Here is a 15259-nt window from a genome sequence, read left to right as displayed (position 1 = left end):
CACTACTTTTGACAGGAAATCTGTGAGCCATGGAAATTACTTTATTTCAAAGTAATTACTGGATTTAATACTCTGTCATCCTTAGCAAGAAACAGATCTGAGCGTTACATCTCATGCAGATCTTGACAGCAGGTGCCATTACCTCCTGAGCCATTAAACCAACATCAGCATTTACCATTCTGAAGGAAATAGTTAGGTACCTGTAGGAGCGCATCAGGGACGTTATGCACATGTCACAGGGATCCACTTTCAAACACACGCAATTAAAAGAAAATACCAGAACAAAAAGAATTATCAATTTCATTTTCCAACTCCATGCAATAGATACTGCAAAGTTATGAATCTGTTGCTTCTCAACCTAGAAAAAATATTATATTGTATAAGGCATCACAAAAACACATGTATGGTATTGTTATAATGGAGTCCATGTCCTTTGCTAGGTCTAAACTCTCCCCACACGCAGATCTGGACATCACCAAGGAAAACACAAGCCTGCAATATTTCAACAGTCATTTAATAATAATGAATGCAAATCCACCCGAAAAAAAGAAATGTTTTTTTGTTTTTTTTTCTCCAAAAGTTCACAGTTCACATCAAAACATATCTTACAAACATAAAAAACTGAATGAGAGGAAAAAAAGTACATTGATCATCTGAGCAAAAAAAGAAGTTTCTTCTGTTTTTGATGGGTCTTTTATATAAATAGTTATTTGCCCAGAATTTTTGCAGGTAGAATTTTTTTGCCATTTATACTTTTCATGAATAGAAAACCAAACATACGGCTCTTGAAAATGATGGTTTTAAGGCTCAGAATTTGCGTGTGGCTGAGTGGTCCCAAATCTATTTCTGGTGGATGCAGATGGTTAATTTGCTGTGGTTAGTGCTTGTAGTTTTCAGTGCTACCATTCAAATGTCAGTTTTTGGATTGCAAGTAGCCAGTACACCAGCATGCATCAGCTATTACAGTTATTAACCTTCTTGGATACTGGAATATTTAAAACCCAAATCCTGTGTGGCAAGCGAAAGCTTACATTTGACTCCCGTTTCTGTCGCTGTTGCTGAAGTCAGAAGATTCACCCTGACTACTAGTATACATATAACTATAAGTTCTGTTCTGCTTGAACCCAAGTTATATTGCATTTGGCTCATGTTACATAAGTGTCCTTGATTGTCTGCTTGAACAAATGCAGTATTAAGGAAATATAAACCAACTGGTCTGGAGGTGGTGGCCCACTTAATAAGAAAATAAACTCCTGGTGGTGGTTAAGACATGGATGAAATCCTTTCCAACATGTCCTGTGGAAGAGAAACTTCAGGGGGGGTCACCAGATGTCCAGCCAAATCATCAAAGAATAATGCACAGAACGTTCACGGGTACATGGTGGCATGTTCAGCTGGGCAGAGCCATAAGGAAAGAGAACTAAGGTGTCCCGTTGGGCGCTCATTGGATGGGCATGTACGGCCAGTTGAAGCTGGATCCGGAGAGGAGCATGTCCCTGATTAAGGTCTCGATTGGCGTTTTTCCTACTAGACGCACAAAGAAAAGTTGCTCAATGACCGGAGCAGAGACAATGCGGAGAGAAGGCAAACGAAGGAGGAGTCTTCCAAACCTACTAGGCTGGTTGGGGTACTGGTTTCGCACATACTCTTCCAAGGCACACTGGGATTTCTCTTGAACGCTCTCGATGTGGCCCAAGTCTGACAACCCAACAGCATCTACAAGGCAACAAGACGGGAAAATTAAAATGGCAACCGTGCTGAAACAAACTGGTCAAATTAGAGTGAAATAATACATTATTTCATAAACTTGTTATTTCTTTAAATTATTAACAGTGCAAGTCAGGTGCAACAGAGTACTATATAACAATTAAATGCTGCTCTATGGAAGTACTCCACTTCTAAAAGGCAAGGGCGTCTTTAAAGAGAGGGGCTAATTGCTGGATTAGCGCATAGAGTTAATGAGAAGCACACAAGGCTCTTAAATGAATGAGATCCAAGGCTGACTCAGTCTCTTCAAAATTCTCTATGAATCCAAAAACAATGTTCTTGTCACAGTGGGCCTTTCAAACTTGACTGATGACTGTCACACTGTCTGAAATGTCAAATATATCACAGTGGATAAACTGAATGTAACAAGCAAAGGCATTACAAGGGCATCCCCCAAACCACTCTAGAAAGGTTTAGCTCTCAATATGTTGGATTACACAGATTATTGTTGCTCTGCTAAACATACCCCAGGTAATAGTAAATTGGAGGCTATCCTTTAAGAACTCCTTGAATTTGGTGGCTTGCTGGGTCGCATTGTTTTACATTCCTTATCCGTACTTGTGAAACTATAAAACCACGACTGATATTTTTTGTCTACATTTCTGGGGAGAATATTCTCCCTAATTCCACATCCCCACACATTCAATAAAATGAATGTTTTACCTTGCTTTCTATCCTGTATCACAATGTTTGAGCTGTTATACATTGAGTTTGAGACATGGAGTAGCATATTTAGGTCTTGGCTTGATAACACAGCTGTCTGAACAGCCCTGTTGTGGGCTGTGGGTCCACCCAGTTCAAACATGGGTTTAACCAGCCTCTTTCTTTTTTTTTTTTTTTTATTTCAACAAGTTTTTATTAGCAGGTTTTTTCATATATACATACTGTACGGTGATAGCATTGCCTCGCGGGGGCCCTAAGGGTTACAACGGTCTTGGCGGGCTTCGTTGTGGAGTGTGTATCACATGATCGATAGTATAGGCACATTGTTGACTCTTGTTGCACCCTTATTTAAAGAGAAAGTGAGTGAGAGACAAAGAGAAGAGGGTGAAAGGGAAAAAGAAGTGGAGATAGAGATGAGTTATCGCATAGTTGTGCCGTGCCGAGCACAGGTGGTCGGTGGTGAAATGGAGATTCCTATATGGCTTCCTCACGGGGGTTCATATGTTCCCAGGTGTTTGTCTAGGGATGTCCACATTTCGCCGCTCGCTGTGTAGTTGGGAGCGTAAGTTGCCGCCATGTTGTCGGCCCCCCTTAGAAAGGTGATCCAGTTGACCCAGCCCTTGAAAGTGGCCTTCCCTGTGTTCTTCCAGTTTGCTAGTATCGTTTTGACTGCTGCCGTGAGGAGGAGGTCTATCAGGTTGCTGTCCTCTTTTGATTGGAGGTCTGGGGCCATGAAGGCTGTTGCTAGTCCTACAAAGCCTGGCTGTATGCCCCTCCCCACTGTCTTTGTGATGAATTCTTTAATTTTGGCCCAGAAGGCCCTGACTCGGGTACAGTGAAAGATTAGGTGTGCGAGGTCTCCTTTCTCTTTCTTGCAGTTCCAGCAGGTATCACTCTCTCTGACCCCTACCACCGCAAGTTGGGCTGGCGTCCAGTAAGCTTTGTGTAGCAGCCAGTCTTTTGTCTGTGCCACTTGGGGTGAGATTTTGTTTTGGGAGGCGGACAGCCACAGGCGTCTTTTTTCCCTCTCGTTTAATTGTCTGCCTAGAAGCTCTTCCCAGAACCCCGTTGTCTTGTTGTTGAGTTTTGACGTTGTGGGACTCAGTAGTTTGTATAGATGGGAGGTGTCGTGGCCTAGCTTGTTCAGGTTCCCCATGTATTGTATGATGGAGGGTGTATTTTAGTTCAAATTGGCTTTCGTGATAGCAGCTTTAATTTTGAGAAACCCATAGAAATCGACTGCGGTTAGGTTGTGGAGGTTTTTAAGGGCTTCGAAAGTTAGTGGCGTGTTGTTTTTTTCCAGTTTTTGAGGGGTGGATATACCCTTCCCAAACCAGGTGGTGTTGGCTAGGACCTTTTGCAAACGTATGCAACTGATATTAAAACAGGTATTAACGTTTGTAAGTAAAAATATAGCCATTAAGGGGCATATGTAGGTAATTTCCATTTTGCGATTCCCAAATAGCGATTTTTAAGGAATCGCTATTTGAGAATAGCAAAATGGAATGCAGGTAATAATTCGCAATTTTTTTGAGAATCTCTAACATTCCTTAATTGCGATTAGCAAATTGCGAATCGCAATTAAGGAATGAGTGTCCCATGCATTCCTATGGGCTAAGAGACCCATAGGAATGAATGGGGATACATTCTCAAATTGCGATTTTCTATGAGAAAATCGCTATTTGAGAAACACAATTTCAAGGGTGCCAGGGTGTCCAAAGGACACCTGTTGCACCCCTGGAATGTGCCTCGAAGTACATGTGGCGCACATACATGCCATAAGGGCATGTCTGTGCACCACATGGCTCTTTGAATTTTTTAAAAAAATGCATTTTGAAAGGAAATCGCATCTACTTGGAGTAGGTGGTATTTTACGATTCCTTAAGCCCCAATCGCATTTTAAAATTCACTCCTACGTAGCATTTAAGGAATCGCAAAATTGTGATTCCTAAATTGCTTGAGCAAAATAAGGAATCGCAATTTTTGCGATTCCTTATTTTGCTAATATGCACCTACATACCAAAGCACCGTTTGCGAATCGCAAACGCCTACCTACATATGCCCCCAAATTCGAAGTGTTTACATTAGCAAAAAAAGTAAACAACAACCAAACATGAAAATAATAAAAGAAAACGTGAAATGAAAGCAGAAATTAAACCACCACTGTTGTGGGCTACTTTTTAAGCAATTGTGTACAGGTGCACAAACAACTGGCTCCCTCTGTCAGTGAAGACAGCTAATGGCTGAAGTAGGTTGGACCACTGGTCCATGCTTTACGCTGTGGCCAGAAGAACATTGTGAATGACACTTGAACAGACCAGTGATGAGAGCTGGCCTCTCAAAATATTGAATGCCTGCTGCACAGATGAGCCTGTAACTGATGGATCTTGGTTTTGTATTTTGGAGTGGACTCTTAATGATTACATATAGCAGCTATTATTGAAGGACCAATAAATCAACTTGCTGTGTGCGCTACATACATGTATTATACTATTTTAAACCCATAAGTAAAAAATAAGTAACACTATAAGAAACTTGTTAAGAAGGTCCTTCCTTTGTTGGGTTTAATGAAAAACTGATTTGACATAAAAAATGCATTAATTGGCTTTATTAATAATAAACAATTCCTGGGAACAAAAAAATCATACATTTGCACTGCCAAAGATGCTTACATTTACAATTATGGCTGAAGAAGTTATTTGTGTTTTCATGCTTTTTCACGGCGTTTACCGCACACATATACCATACCTATATTTTCTGTCTTACATTAGTGCATATGTGAGCAGTTCCCATGCATCTTTGTAGTTTTTTTTTTAGCTATTATGGTTCTGATGGAAGATCCATCAATGTGGTCTCTTAGGTTTAAACAAGCAGTGGCAAAGCCAATAGGTCATGGGTTTAAGGAGGGGTTGATAAATGATGACCAACTTGTAATTAGTGCCTATGAATATTGTCAGCAGTGGGCTGTCTTTTTGCTACTTCAGCTTGGGAAGGGTTTATTGTGTTTATGCCGCACCTATTCTGCTGCCTACCGAATTGTACAAGCTTTTAATGGTGCCAACGAAAACAACAAACAGAAGAAAAGTCTGACTTTCAGCAGCTTGCGGCCCAACTAAAGTGTGTTTAAACTCCTCCACATACCATATAAAATACCAATCAGGGTTCACTCCTCTGCTCCGCATCAATAGACACTGACTCATAGCAAGAAAATCTTGAAAGGAGGAAGAAAAGAAAAATAGGAATCCTGGGAGGATAAAGAACCCGCAAGATGGAGAGAAAAAGTAAGCAAGGGTAGGGGGTGGAAGAAAGCGGCATGAGGTGGAATCAAAATTAGGTTGAGTTGGTGTTCAGCAACCCAGACATTTCTGCACACCCTTACACTGCACAGCCCTTAATCTGATTCAAAGTCACGTCTTGCAAAACACCTCACCAGCTAACAAAATCTCAAAATGTATAAATAACACAAAAAGCGTTATTCAGAACGAACTGTCACATAGGACCGACTTTTTAAATCTGATTTTGCACAAATAAAATGTGTGACCCATGGTGGATCACTTTTATATTTAGTCATACCATCTTATAACAGCAGATGACGGGAATGTGTTTATGGTGCCTATTTCACCAGCTTCAATGCATACATGGCCTCTAGCTTTATCCTTGCTTCTCACCTACAGCTGGATCTATGTTAAAGTCGCTTGCTTGGAATAAGAGGGCCGACCTGTTATCCACACATTCTAACCTTGAGGCATTATGAAGGATCTGGCTTTTGGGAGAACATATTCAATAACACTTTAAAAAATAATATTTGCAAGGCAATTATTAACAACTGCCTTGTGGCATAATTGATTGCAATTGACACACATAAAACTTAGAACGAGTACTGATCCATTTGCAAATCTGGGAGCAGATTTACTAAACACTTGTGTTGTCCTTGTGTCCCACAAGTCGACGTAAGTGTTTAAGTGATGTTTAAAAAAGCAACATGAATGGATATATGTGTTTCTGTGCATCACTTTTATCTGCAAAGTAATGCACTACCTTACATTTTCCTGCGTCGTGGAGACTTTACATGGCGTTCTATGGCACATTTTGACACAAACCCCGATTTGCTAAAGTCAGTAAACCTGGGTTTGCGTCTACATGGTGTGCCTTGATATATTGCCATTAGAAATATTTTTATTTCCCCTTGTTACTTCCTGTTTGCATGTGTGCTGCATTCTGAAACACATAAAGAGGAATAAACCTTGTTTATGTTCAGGAAGGTATCCATTCCTGGACAAAAAAAAACCTGTCCACAAAGCAGGCAGCCTTTGCCACAGTGCAGGGTGCCTGCCTTGGCACTAGGCAGCTACAAGTGTCCCAGTGCAGGGAGAGAGTTGAACACCGTCATATCTTTATGATTATGGAACAGTTCGCACTCTCCTTTTCACACAATGCTGCGCAGCAACTTGCCGTGCCCTACTGAGTTGAGTAAACTGTTTGTAAATCTGGCCCCAAATAGCTGAGCCAGACAGGCGATGCAGCCTCAGGGTTCGGCCTCAGCTTTGGGGACAGGTTTTCAGTCAGGCTACTACCATGAGGTAGCCCTTAGAAATCACCCTAAGGGTCTGCTAGGAATGTTTCACTAACACCGTCTTCATTTAAAGGACTCTTTAAATATATTTATGATTTATTTATTTATTTATTTTATTTAGAAAGTTTTATATAGCGCGGACAAGATCCTTGCGGATATCAGAGCGCTTTACAAGAGAGGTACCTGGGGGAGCATAGACAGACAGGTGGAACAATAGGTCACATAGTATGAGACAGCATTCGATGTCCAGTGCCCTCCTCCGCCGTGTAGCGGGGGACCTCTTCCAGCCCTCCGAAGTCGTCGAGCTGTCGGGACTAGGCTCCTGGAATTTCAACTGTCCCTGTGATGTGCAATTAATAACAGTACTGAAAGGTTGAGTGAGAGAGTTCGGGCGGGGAGGTGTAGTGGAACAATAGGTCGCAAAGTATGAGACAGCATTCGATGTCCAGTGCCCTCCTCCGCCGTGTAGCGGGGGACCTCTTCCAGCCCTCCGAAGTCGTCGAGCTGTCGGGACTAGGCTCCTGGAATTTCAGCTGCCCCTGTTTATTATGAATGTTCAGAGGAAAGCTAGTAGGGATTTGCTCATTGTAGATCTCAGGCAGTTGGCATATGATACATACTCTAAGAGTCACAAAGAGGGCAGGCACGTGAGATAACGAACTTTCCCAATGGTGTCAGAGCGCTTTACATAGGATCCAGTGGAAAACATAAGGACTGACGGTTACATGCGTAAAATGATTGCAAATTTTTGCATTACAAAAGAACCAGTTAAAAGCATACGGACCAGGGATTACAAGGTTAACAAAAAGGAATACAAATGGATATACTCTAGGCCTATACTAGTAATATCTCTATCAACATAGGAAACAACGTTCGAAACGTTCTACAGCATATACTAGTGATTAGAGCTATCTCTATATACATAGGGAAGGGAAAGGACTGGATATACTCTAAGAGTCACAGAGAAGGCAAGCACGTGAGATAAACGAGAGATGGAATGTGAGGAGTGTGTCAGAGGCAACAGGAGAGACAATCGGAAAGTCGAAAGGACAGTGAGAGATCACTAAAATGTCGGAAGAGAATGTTAGAAGAAGAGGCAAGTCATACGGAGAAAATGGTGGGGAGCAAGAAGAACCAAGTCCGACAGTTCCGGAAGAGGGCTGGCATAGCCAGCAGGTCCAGGGGGAGAAAAGCGGTCCGTAGCAAAGTCGCAGCCTCATCGTTCACGAGGAGCTGGGGCAGAGGAGAACAATCCGGAGACCAGAGGAGGGTTTTGAAGTCAGAATGCTCTTCATGCGTACAGACTTGCTGCCGGGACGATGGCCAGAGCGATTAGTTTTTCCAAAGGGTTCCCTTTGTGCTCTCATGGGTGTCTGTGCTCCGCTTAGTCAAATTAGGGGCATTGGGAGTCAGCGAGCTTCATTTGTTGTTGGGGAGGTCGTGAGTGGCGGCCATTTTAAAGTCAGATTGCTCTTCGTGCGTCCATACTTGCTGACGGGACAGTGGCAAGATCGATTATGTTTTTTGTGGTTCCCCTTTGTTCTCCCCAGGGAGTATGTGCTCCACTTAATCAAATTGGGGGCATTGGGAGTCGGCGGGCTTCATTTGTTGATGGTGAGGTCACGCGTGGCGGCCATTTTGGGGTCAGGCGTCCTACCTCAGGCGCTGCTCCGGTGGAGAGTTGGACTTAAATCCTTCCAAAAATAAGATCAGCAGTCCGTGCACATGGCTGAGTCTTCGGTCGGACTGGGGTCTCACTTGGTGGTTTCTTGTGGGGCTGCAGAGGACGTTCCAGGCGTGCTGCAGGGAGATCCTGGTCGGGCTGTTTCATCAGGGGAGTGGAGTAGGAGGCATCCATTAGTTTTCAGCGGACGGTGCGAGGGCGCCTTCTGCCCCGCTTCCTGCCGTCTCCGTCCGGCTCCCTCCGCAGGATCCGCCGCAGTACCTTTGAGATGCTCCCGAATCTGCCTCCTTCACCAGGCGTCTGTTCGTCCGTGCAGGGCCGCCATTTTAAAGTCTCGGTCAGACGGGCTGCTGCGGGCGAGAAAATGCACTTTTCTTCCGTGCCGATCTCGCTACAGCCCCGATCTCGCTCACAAGTGGGCTCCGGCTGTTCCGCAACTGAATGCGGAGTCTGGGGCCCGGGAAACAGGATTACTGGAGACGGATTACTGGAAACGGAGGGTGGCCGCGGAGGAGCTCCGGGGACCGCTTCTAGCCCGCGGAGCTCCGCCCCCCTGATGTGTGAAGTAACGTATGTCAAGCAGTAATTCACCTGCCTGGGAAAATCTCATGGTCAATGAAAATATGGAGCAGGGGAAGACCAAAAGTTACAGCAGGGCTGAACTAAATTATGCCTCAAGAAACTGCAATGTATGTGGGAGTGTGCAACACATTTTGTGACAATATTGCTCTATTATTTTATCTGACCTATGCATTTTAACATTTCCTGGACAAAGGAGTCACTCATTAGCATCAGTTTAACACCTAAATACAGCAATCAGCAACTGGTGACTAGTTAACTCTTGGAAAGGGGCGAGGACTGGGTGATAAAACGTGTGGCAGAGTTTTTAATAACGTTCAATCCGTTTGAGGTCGAAGGAAACTTTTTGTTAAAATGTGTATGTAAAATATGCAGCAGATGATTGATTGTGTGGCTAGTGGGGTAAACCCATAGTAATGCAGAAAAAGCTGTGGCAGCATTGCATGAATCCAGTAGCTTTGCTATATTATACAAGTAAAGCCAGAGGAACGGTAGCCTCCATGCACAGACTGAACCATTAGTAAAGCCAATATTTCCTGCAACTTTGAGTTTTGAGGATTTCTTTTGTAATCATTCAGATGTACAATAGTCCCCATAGCATGTGCTCCATATGAGGAAGAATGACAGCCAACAACATGAGGTGAGAGAGAAATCTTCCTTTGAAGGGAAACAAATGCCAGTCTACTGAATATTTTACACAATTAGTAGCAATAGGAAGAACTAGACCTAAAAAATCTATTGAAAAGAAAATGAGGGTTTCTAGAGCTGTTCTTTATCAATGTGCAGTTGCACAAGAGGTGCAACTTCTGAAAATAAACAGAACTACATCAATAATGCAAAATAAATCCCAGAGGAACAAATAATGTCCTTTTTAGATGTAATTTCTGAGCACATTCGAGTAGACCTCTCATTGACTGTAATTTTTTACTTCATGGACTGTCCGGACAACCAGATTCATAACATTTGAAACCTGAATCATTGGAAGCCGAGACAAACTTCTGTTGACCTACTAGAATATCTGAAAGCTGCTAATTTTTCATTTCAAGGTAATGTAACAAGATTTCAGGAAGCTATTTAGAAAATATTTTGCAGTAGTGAAGTCTTGGGGCAAGAGGCAAGGTGAAGAGCTTTCAGCAATCTAAACCAAGAGCAAAAAATGTAGCCTATTATTTTAAATTAGACTAAGGAGCTTCTTACGAGTTACAGGTAGATCACCTTGCAGAGTTGAGTTTATAATAGGCCTAGGCAAAATAAATTATGGCTATGTATTTCTTGTAGTTTCGGGAATTTCGCGTTACACCGATTACTCAAATTTCCCAAAATTACACCACTACACCACGTTGTGCAATTGCCCATCTTTTGAGGTGAAAATATACTACAAATGACCCTATTGCATAAAAGATTTACTGCAAATGCAAGAGTATAGCAGAACTCAAGTGGCAGATGTTCACAAAATGCTTTTTTTAAACGTGTCCTTGGTAAAAAAAATTGAAGCGAGGACTCATTTCATAGTAAAGTATTTTTCACGAAAAGAGCAGATCTGAATTTTGAGTAGTTACAATTTTGTTTCATTTTACCAAAATTTCACGCAACCACACGAAAGCAAATTACAAGAAGTTCACACACCCTTAGTTTAGAACAAAGTGATCCCTTATGAAGGCAGTTGAGTTGGACACAAACCACTGTTTGAACATGATCCATGCAGCAACTAAGAATCCATCCCCATCCACAGTGCGTTTGATCATAGAAGCCTAGTGAGAAAATCTGGACCACCTCAGTCGTGGCTCTTACTGCTGAGTTGTGGATTTTCTAAAGCTGAGCTCGCAGTTTTTCAGCGACCCAGAGCAAAGGATATTACAATAGCTCAATGACTGTCTGCACAATCATCTTTTATCCCCTTACACAGCCGGCTGCGGTTTTTAGTATCCTGATGTAATGTGGCAGCTTTTCAATATTTGACTGATTTGCGGCTCTACTGAAAGTGTTCAATCACAAATCACTTGAATAGTTTTAACCAGATGTGTGAAAGTAGTAGAATGTTATACTGATAAAGAGTAATAATAAAATATTCCACCCACATGGGGTAGAAGGTTCTAAATTAAAAAGAGAAAAGCAGAAAGAAAAACATTGTAATGTTAGGGCAGAAGTCTTATCCCACCATTATTAGCCCAGAGCCACTTCATTGTCTTCAATGACACGTACAACATTCTAATGTTCTAATAAAGCTGTAGAGCCCTCAATAGCGGGCCCTACCGGCCATTAAAGGCCCGCTCATTTTACAAGGGAGCGGGCTTTTGATGGCCAGTAGAGCCCACTACTGAGGGTTCTAAGCCTATTAGAACATTTCGACCCTTAACAGATGGATATTTTGCCATCAATGGTGTGCAAATCCCTTGGCTATTTTGTTGCCTTAACTCAAGCACCAAAATGTGTTGTGCTTAGTGGATTCTGCTGCTGTTGGTTAGTGCTCCATAAGTTGGGGTAGTACAAATGTCATGGGGGCCGCAGCAACTGGGGCTGCAAATGGTGCTTTGCAGATGAGATCTGAAAAAACGGCCCTTTTGCTGGCGAGTGGAAGAATTTTTTTTACCAGAGGAGACAATAATTCTCACACCGTTCCTGTCAATGCATCTGATAGGATAGATACTCTTCTGTTGGATAAGGAAGGAATCGCTCTTTCTTGATAGAGGGCTTAACGGTCTTTAACGTGACCTCCGCAAGATCAAGGATTTCTAAGAATTACTGGTGAACCTTGCAAAAATCAACTTAAGACCATGGAATTGTGGGGAGGGTCGTGATTCTGACTATTGTGGTCATACGGAGTTGTAAACTTAAGCAAGAGATAGTACAACTTACAAGTGCATTTCTATTTTGGCTCAACGTGGTTTTCTATGTGATAGGCACGATTAGTTAAAAAGAAATGTAATCCTTTGTAACTGAGCAGAGGCTGTGCTACAGCTACCTTTTTAACCCGCCAATTCAGTGAAACTTTGTTGCTGTAGAGCTGTGGGATTCACTCCAAAAACGTTACATTTGAAAGACTTGCCATTTAATATAAAAAATAAAATTAATTAGGTATAGCTACACCATTAAGCATTGTCTGAAGCTCTGTATAATTGTTAAACCCAGACATTGACATGGCTTACTTGCGCCTGTTTGGAAAATATGTGTCATACGTTGACGTCAGAGGTGTTTCCTTCCTCTGAGGATTATCTAATTCAATATAGTGCAGTAAAATGTATCCAGATACATGGGTCTGTCGATGGTAAATGGTGAAGTCAAAAACCATCTCTGGGCCATAATCTATTGTAAATGTATTGGGAGTTAAATGCCTTTTGTGATTATAGATATTACATTTTATAGTCATTTAATTTTGTTATTTACAAAATGATCTTTGAATGTAACTATTTTCTGGTAGCTACATTCATTTGTTGATAGGGACTATTGCAGTCTTTATTGGACTGTGAGCACCAGCTGGTTGGTATTGATATTAGCTAATTTACTGGCAATTATTTTAAAACCTTCAAAAGATGCCATGTTGAGTCGTCAGCTTCAGATATTCAAACCCTGTGACATAAGAGCTGTAAATATGTCTCTGCAACAGGCACTCAACCTACAGAGCTATTTTACCAGTCTGTTGTTAGGGCGAAGAGCTATGATTTGGATTCTTCAATGTGACAAAGAGATTGGCTGAATGTAATCCATTTAAGATGAATCTGAATTCCAAAATATTTTTCGGACGTTATGATTAGATATTTCATATGTTATTCCAGGTCCTCACTGATTTGCCTACAGAAGCAAGTTGATCAATATTATGGATTCTTGATGGCCTGGGATATTTACAGCCTGATGTATGAAATTTGCATTCCCAAAAAGTGGTGGCAAATTGTGCTCTGAAGTTTAGTAAATGGAAATTAATTTTGTCCATACAACTTTGTGCTAATAGGCCAGTTTGAAAAATTGCGAATTGGAGTGGGTCACAATCCGGCCTACCTCATCAATATTTATGAGGTAGATTCTGAATTTCGATTCACTACAATGTCATCACATGGATGTGTGGCCTCCTGGGTCAGCAGACCAGCAGAGCATATTTTAATAAAGAAATCATTTCTGTTTTTAATGACTCCTAGTTTCCCTTAAAGGAAACTAGGCTGCATTTAAAAAGACAACCTTATTGTTTTTTTCAAGTTTGTTTAAGAGTAGTAAGTGATCCTCTGGTCCACGGGTTACTCAGCAACACGCTTTTTTTTTTAACATTCACAAAGAGACCCCTCAACCTTTGCAAATGTGTTAACCCCCAACTCAGAAGTCAGTAACTTTTCACAGTTTAGCAACCGTAGTACGATTTCATAATATTGATACATCACTTAAGGAATTGCTATTTGGAAGGCATACCTGAAATACACCCCTTCCAAACAGCGATTTCTTACAGGTGTCTAAACCCATTTTGCGATTTGGTAACCTATTATCAAATTGCAGAATTTGTATAAAACAAAACAGCCCTGTGAGGTTGCAAACCCTGTGATTTTGATAACTGCAGTCTTTATGACAGCAAGATGTCTTTGTACATCAGCCCCTTAGTTCCTTAAAGTTTTGATTCCAAAAGTGCTTTAAACATTTCAAAAGCCCTAATGAACAAGCATTGGCAAAGTCAATATGTTTCGCCTATGTGCGATCTATTGGTTTTGTGCATGTTTTTTAAATGTTGCACAAATGTAATATATTCTTGATCAAATGCACATTACAGTTACCAGCGTGTCAAAGTGTAGCTAGCTGGAACACTGAGCATGGAGAGGCTGTGGTGTTACGGCTAGAGCTGCAGACTTTCGAGCTGGGGAACCAGGTTCAAGTCTCAGCGCCAGCTCAACATCTTGTGATTGTGGGCAAATCACTTAAACTCCCTGTGCCTGTAAAAATGAAAGTGTACTTGTGTAATGTAACTGGCGCTCATGCAAAGCGCTCCAAGTCCTTCCAGTGGACTTCCCGCTATATAAAACAAGCTATGATGGAGTAGGAAGAAGGCCACTAGCAATGGGGTGGGGTTTGGGCATGCAGTGATGGAAGCAAGGAGGGGGAACAGACCGGCCAGCAGTAAACTGGGAAGGGCCACGCGTGGAATGGGCATGCAGCGACAGAAGTGAGGTGGTGGCAGGGACGGGCAGGCAACAAACAGAATGCGGGCGCTGTAAAGTAAAAAAATAATAATAAAGTATGTTACAAGTGCGGGGCCAGTGGAAGGGCACTGGCTGCCAGAAGAACTACTTGGGCCAAGCTCCACAGCGAGGACGAAGATGTGAAGCTGAGCAGTAAGTTGGAGTCAGGTGGAGGTGCTAACCAACAGGAAGAAGGAAATTAGAGTGACGCGGAAGCCAACCAATGTTAAGTAAAGGTAAGAAATGAGCGGGCTCTAAGCCCCGTTTAAGATATTTTTTTTCTTTACAAGAACAGTGCATGCTCCATGTAGGCGAAATCTAAAAAGTGCTAGAAGCAGAGCAGGGAAGGAGTTGATTGTTTTTGAAAAAAAAAACAATTGATGTGGTGGTTAAGGACGAATGCTTCCACTCAGGGGATCTGTGTTTGACCCTTGGCGACACGTACAAAGTCTAGCGCATCCACTCTGTTTCTGAGGTCAATAAATGAGTACCATTGAGTTTGGTAACAATATGGGCCGCTTTCTGTCAATAGCATCAAAGAACACAATTCATGGTGAAAGTCTACAAATATGTGAGGTTACCCCAGTATTGGAACTTTCATAGATTTTCATGCTTTGTATCATTCCCAGTCGTCGGAATGGGAGCCTCAGTAAATAGAAAATATCATAACCATAGGTACAAAAGAGAAAACCAGGCCTAGGCCTCATCTCATTTTGTAGCATATCACCCTCTTTGTGTAAAAGAGCCAACACTTTCTGCAACAACCAATCAGAATAGCCTCACCCCATAGAACCTTCCTGAGAGAGCCTAAGAGCCTCAGATGTTCTACCGCACGTTGTG

General features: G+C 42.0%; 1 protein-coding gene across 3 annotated transcripts in view; it reads right to left on the bottom strand.

Moving 5' to 3' along the window:
* Nucleotides 1-495: 495 nt before the first annotated feature.
* Nucleotides 496-15259, bottom strand: part of LOC147677749 (nuclear receptor subfamily 2 group F member 5-like) — an 85310-nt gene continuing 70546 nt past the window's right edge. For all 3 annotated transcript variants that reach the window (XM_086945387.1, XM_086945386.1, XM_086945385.1), the window contains one exon: nucleotides 496-1716. In XM_086945387.1, coding sequence (XP_086801513.1) covers nucleotides 1442-1716 — 275 coding nt within the window. In that variant the 3' untranslated portion in view covers nucleotides 496-1441. The remainder of the gene's footprint in view (nucleotides 1717-15259) is intronic.

The sequence above is a fragment of the Lissotriton vulgaris genome, chromosome 12, assembly GCF_964263255.1.
Source record: "Lissotriton vulgaris chromosome 12, aLisVul1.2, whole genome shotgun sequence".
NCBI lineage: Eukaryota > Metazoa > Chordata > Amphibia > Caudata > Salamandridae > Lissotriton > Lissotriton vulgaris.
This window is presented reverse-complemented; position numbering and strand designations above follow the sequence as displayed.